Source organism: Dermacentor albipictus, chromosome 9 (genome assembly GCF_038994185.2).
Source record: "Dermacentor albipictus isolate Rhodes 1998 colony chromosome 9, USDA_Dalb.pri_finalv2, whole genome shotgun sequence".
NCBI lineage: Eukaryota > Metazoa > Arthropoda > Arachnida > Ixodida > Ixodidae > Dermacentor > Dermacentor albipictus.
In genome coordinates, this window is record NC_091829.1 from 86,875,501 (window position 1) to 86,881,362 (window position 5,862).

The following is a 5,862-nucleotide window of genomic DNA, read 5'->3' on the forward strand; positions in this document are numbered from 1 at the left end:
CTCGCGCTGTGAATCTAACCGGTCAGCGCTGGAACCGTTGTTGTAAATATAATCTGTAAATAGTTTCTCGTCTCACTGGCTCGTCCTTCGCGTAAGAATATATACGGAGGTTCTACAGCTACCTTAATTCTACACAAGAAAAGCAGGGAGATACCTATAGGGAAATGGGTCAGACAGGGAGACACAATTTCTCCAACTCCAAAGCTATTCACTGCGTGCTTAGAAGAAGTCAAGCTATTAAACTGGGAAGGCTTAGGGGTAAAGATCGACGGCAAATATCTCAGCAACCTTCGGTTTGCCGATGACATTGTTCTATTCAACAACAATGCAGACGAGTTACAACAAATGATTGGAGACGTTAACAGAGAGAGTGTAAGAGTGGGGTTGAATATTAGTATGCAGAAGATGACGATAATGATAAATAGCCGGGCAAAGGAACAAGAGATCAGGATCGCCAGTCGGCCACTAGAGACTGTGAAGGAGTACGTTTACCTAGGTCAATTAATCACAGGGAACCCTGATCATGAGAAGGAAATTCACAAAAGAATAAAAATAGGTTGGATCGCATACGTCAGACATTGCCAGTTCCTGACTGGAAGCTTACCATTATTATTGAAAAGTAAGGTGTGCAATCAGTGCATTTTGCCAGTGCTGACATATGGGGCAGAGACTTGAGAATGAGTTAAGGACCGCGCAAATAGCGATCGAACGAAGATTGCTAGGCAAAACGTTAAGAGAGAGAAAGAGAGCGGTTTGGATAAGAGAGCGAACGGGTATAGACGATATTCTAATTGACATCAAGAGGTTAAAATGTAGCTGGGCAGGTCATGAAGTGCGCCGGTTAGATAACCGTTGGACCATTAGTGTTACAGAATGGGTACCAAGAGAAGGAAAACGCAATCGAGGACGACAAAACACTAAGTGGAGCGATGAAATTAGGAAATTCGCGGGCGCTAGTTGGAATCGGTTGGCGCAGGACAGGGGTAAATGGCGATCGCAGGGAGAGGCCTTCGTCCTGCAGTGGACATAAAACAGGATGATGATGATGATGATGAATGTGATGATGATGATGATGATGATGATGATGATGATGATGATGATGATGATGATGGTGATGGTGATGATGATGATGATGATGATGATGATGATGATGGAGGTGGTGGGCCCCCCCCGAAAAAAAATCCTGGGTACGTGCCTGATTCGAAGGCTCATACCGCTTCAAGAATATATTACGTACATTGATGGAGTGAAGAAATCGGGAAATTTGCAAGCTACAGTTGGAATCAGCTCGCACAGCGGTGATTGGAGATTTCTGTGAGAGGCCTTCGTCCTGCAGATGACGTAAGAATAGTCTGATGCTGATGATGACGATGATGAAGGTGATATTCCTGCACCCGAAATGGTGTTCACCTGTAGCGTTTGTTTGCTCTATCTGGAATCCTGTGGTTGCACTGTATGGCGCTTAACGTTAAAATGCTCATAATCACGTTGCGCAGACTTGATATCGGCAATCTACGAGATTATTTCTGCGACGAAGCAAGCAATGATACGACCGAGGCGGCGCGTCATATCTTTATAGTATATGCACGGCTAACTTCGATTTCCTTATGGAGTTCACGCGCTATCCACTTCAGTTCCGTTTTCGCGTACACTACCGAAGTGCTTGGAACGCTTTACTTTCGCCGGCTTACATTTCTCTGTCTTTCCCAACCGTGGCTCATCTCTGTACACGCAGGAAGTGGCCTGGAAGAATGCATCCGCCGTCTCGGACGCTGCAGACTTCGTGCTGGGCGAACAAAATGGCGTCGAGGGTGCCCGCGCCATCGAGCTGATGCGTGACCACCCGCGTCTCCTCGAACTGGTGATGGAAGGTGCTGACGTCACTAAGGCCGAAGCCAGGGAGAGAATCCGCAGTGCCCTGACTCGCGTCCGCCGCAGCAGCATCGACGAATTTATGAGAATGACTGGCGTCGTCAAGGAGGCGGTTCAGTGCCTCAGTCATCCCGGTGCAAGGAGGCTTCAGCTCGCCGACATTGGCTACGACTGCTGGCTCTACATTCGAAGTTTCCTGAAGATAGCGGACGTCGTGTCACGTTGAGCCAGTCTAGGTCGGTGAAAACAACCTAGCGGCTTTTTTTACGCCGTTTGCATGGGGTCGGGGCTTGAAGGAATAGGTCATTTAACACTGCACGATGAAAGTGAATGTGGCTGTCTATAAACAAAAAAATGAAAATAACACGAATTTGTCGTAGATTGCTCGAAAGGCATTCGGCAGTAGCTTACGCAGAATTTGCTAAATTTGTCAGATTCCTGCTACGGTCGTCATTAGCCTTCTTATGACTCAATCGCAAAGCTCAGATTCATTTTTCTATGTGCCAATTAATTCCTTTGAAAGGATTAAACGCATAACGTCAGAAGCTGCATATATCGTAAATATTCAATATTTTCTTGGATAGCATTTCAATCACATGGAAGATAAAAAAATTAGTCTTATTTATACCTTTAGTTTTTTTCCTACACAATAGTAAACTTAGAAAAACATCAATGACAACCAGAAAATTAATAATAATATTTGGGGTTTTACGTGCCAAAACCACTTTCTGATTATGAGGCACGCCGTAGTGGAGGACTCCGGAAATTTTGACCAACTGGGGTTCTTTAACGAGAACCTAAAGCTAAGCACACGGGTGTTTTCGCATTTCGCCCCCATCGAAATGCGGCCGCCGTGGCCGGGATTTGATCCCGCGACCTCGTGCTCAGCAGCCCAACACCATAGCCACCGAGCAACCACGGCGGGTGACAACCAGATTGGTTCTCAGTGATTCTTGTCGGGCTTTCTTATTCATTGATAGCTGTACAGGCGAGAGAGTTTATTGAAAGATGAACATTCTGTTCCCGTTATGCCGCCCTTGTTAGCTCGTTTAGTGACAATAAAATAAAAAGAGGAGGAATAGAATTAAGGGGGAGAATTTAAGAATAAACGAGCTTGACACTTGAGATTCCGTGTAGTATTTACCAATTGTTTTAACGCGATAGCGTTAAGGAGCTCGTGTCGCAGAAAAGCCGGTGTCGTCGGCGTTGGCCGTGAGCGATAAATACCAGCAGGCACTTCATGAATAAAAAAGAACTTACAAGATGGGCTGGGTGGGAATCGAACCAGGGTCTCCGGAGTGTGAGACGAAGGCGCTACCACTGAGCCACGAGGTTTTTTCTTCTTTATTTCCTCGTCACAGAAATGCCATTCGAATACATTGTTAAAAGAGAATCAGCTTAGCTTATGCTGACTCTCTGAAATTAATATCGCTTGAATTTCGCCAACTCATCGAACAGCGGCAACCAATCGGGCGGTTGGTTTCTAAGGTTCAGGCGTGCGTTGCTTGCTCAGGCACACAATCCGTTGCCGCGCCGAACGCTGCGTTGCTCGACGCTCACCGCGTCCGATGTGGGGCGCGTAGTCTCTGCGCCGTCGCCCATTGTCTTACAACCCTTGGCGGGTTGATGGGAACGCTGTCGCGTTCCACTCTTGAAGGCGAAGCTTAAGCGTCCTTCATTTTTCTTTTCTTTATGTATGTATATATATATATATATATATATATATATATATATATATATATATATATATATATATATATATATATATATATATATATATATATATATATATATGAATGAAAACTGACATGCCATTTCATCTAGCCATCTTTTCCATTAACCGAATGTCTTCGGCATGTGCTATATAACAACATACCAACAGCGCTAAATGAACCTAGAACCTAGTTCATACTAGCTGATCTGCAGACTACATTTGGTTTCATTTATCGGGAGATCTGAGTATCATGACGTCATAATGCGGAAAATGGGCACAAGGGATCGGTGCTCTGCTGTGCTACCAAACAAGGCCGCGCTGTGAGTAACCACGTAGCACATCGGTAAGCAATTTATTTTACGTAATTATTTTTCATAAATAGGCCTGCTAATGGCTTTCTCCTTTTCTTAACGCATTTATTTCCAAGGCGCACAAATTACCATAATTTGGAGGAATAAAGTGGCGGTGAAAAGGGCCAGTTGGTGGTCGGTCATACTTTCTTCTTGTTCTATGTATAGAGTACAAAAAAGAGAGACGCCAAATTATCATGCCCAAGCTTCAACTACTATCAATACAGTCATGACAGTGTGACACAAACGGAACATATAAGGTCCAATTTATTGAAATATTAGACTTGTGCAATACATAGATCATTCGTAACTGAAACAGAGCTTTCATAAGATAGAAAGCGATGAAATATCACGACCTCTTATTTTGAATGAGTTGGCCTACACAAATGCTTTTATTTTCTACACAACCTGCAGTGTGAGACTGAGACGGTTAAGGGTGTTAACACATTTGTATCATTGTCACTTCCTCGTTGCGTTGTTAATGATAATCAATAAATTTTACCACTATCTGCTTCATTCTACAGTCACCGCAAGCAGAGGTTGGCAGCCCGAGGGGAGAAGAAACCAAGGTGGCCCCTCCTGCTGGCGTCGAAGTACCGCTCCAACATAGGGGCTATTACGTTTCAGCTAGTAGGGATCGGTTGTGCACCTATAGACTTTTCGCATTCGTTAAACCGCCGACCCAGGAAGCTGTTAGGAAGCCACTGAACACGGTTTGCCATCACCGATCCGGAATGGTTCCAGCGTTATTCACCGTGTGGTGGCGTTGAAGCAGTGGAGAAGGCGTTCGGTCGTTTTCATCTTATACTTCACGTGACATGAATGGTGATTGGAGTTTGCTTGACACGTGCCAATTTTGCAACTATAGTGGCGCGCCCATCATTCTTTATTGACCCTGATTTCAGTCCTGAAACAAAGCTTAGATGTATATCTATTTCACCCGATACTATGTTTGAATGTTTTCCTATTTCACCCGATACTATGTTTGGTTGTTTGAATTTGCATTGTGTACGTCGGCGCGAGTATTTTGAAGCACTTGTTAGGCGCTAGTGTTGTGCAAAGTAATGTTCATAGTTTTATTGCGGTAACTAGTACCATGCAATGAAGCGGACGTGCGTCTTCCGGCGTGTCTAAGACCATGTGTTTGAGTGCCGAGACCATTCTTGTAGTTTTGTATTACTCTCTCCGTAAAGTGTCACCCTTCAGTGTTACACTGTACATTGCAGTCGTCATGCCTGTAGTAAGAAATAATTCATGCATGTTTCTCCAGTGGAGCCCGAGCTAGCATTTAGAGCTGGAATCAGTTCGCTGCACACTTTGAATGTGAGAGACTAGAGACGAGGGGCCCTATAACGTAAAACTATTCCAATATGTTTCTATTGCAATTTCCTGACTTCAAATTTGCGTAACCACCGACGCAAGCACCGGGCGGTCACCCATAGGGTTGTCTGAACAGACCAATCAACCGCTCTCCTCGTTCATAGGAGGTCCCTTTTGTTTGCTTGAAAAACGAATAACATTGCCTACACTGAGCGGCTTGTTGTATCTAATTGGCTGACAAGAGGCGAGGAGAACGCTCAAGCGGAGAGGGATTCACTAGGGCAGAGCCAGTGCACTGAAAACCGATAACCGGATGAAGAGGGTGGTGCCGGCGTCTGCGATTGGTCGGCTTTCCCTTACTTAGCTTGTGGTGGCTGGTCGAAAATCGCGGCGGCATGCAACGGAAGCTTAAGAATGACGCTAAAATTGACCCTCAGCAAAGCAGAGTTGGCAGAACGAGGTAGTAAACGTGTCGAAAGTGCTTGAAAACGTTACACGGTCACGCAAGAAGTTTTATTATACGCAAATACACCCATGCTCTCCGGCAGGTGCGAGTAGCCAGCGTCTCAGCGATCGGCGGCAGCTATCTTGTATTCCTTTCGGAAC

General features: G+C 45.1%; 1 protein-coding gene across 1 annotated transcript; it reads left to right on the forward strand.

The window, feature by feature from the left end:
- Positions 1 to 1,243: 1,243 nt before the first annotated feature.
- On the forward strand, positions 1,244 to 4,872 carry LOC139049865 (uncharacterized). Its single transcript, XM_070525699.1, has 3 exons — positions 1,244 to 1,379; positions 1,736 to 2,108; positions 4,461 to 4,872. The coding sequence occupies exons 1-2, from the start codon at positions 1,356 to 1,358 to the stop codon at positions 2,096 to 2,098; spliced, it is 387 nt and encodes a 128-aa protein (XP_070381800.1). The 5' UTR covers positions 1,244 to 1,355; the 3' UTR covers positions 2,099 to 2,108; positions 4,461 to 4,872.
- The last annotated feature ends 990 nt before the right edge of the window (positions 4,873 to 5,862 follow it).

Bases quoted from the DNA above. Each gene is read 5' to 3' on its own strand.
- LOC139049865 (XM_070525699.1), top strand. From the start codon at position 1,356: ATGCTGATGATGACGATGATGAAG. The intron at 1,380-1,735 runs GTGATATTCCTG...CTGTACACGCAG, and splicing joins TGATGATGACGATGATGAAG to GAAGTGGCCTGGAAGAATGC.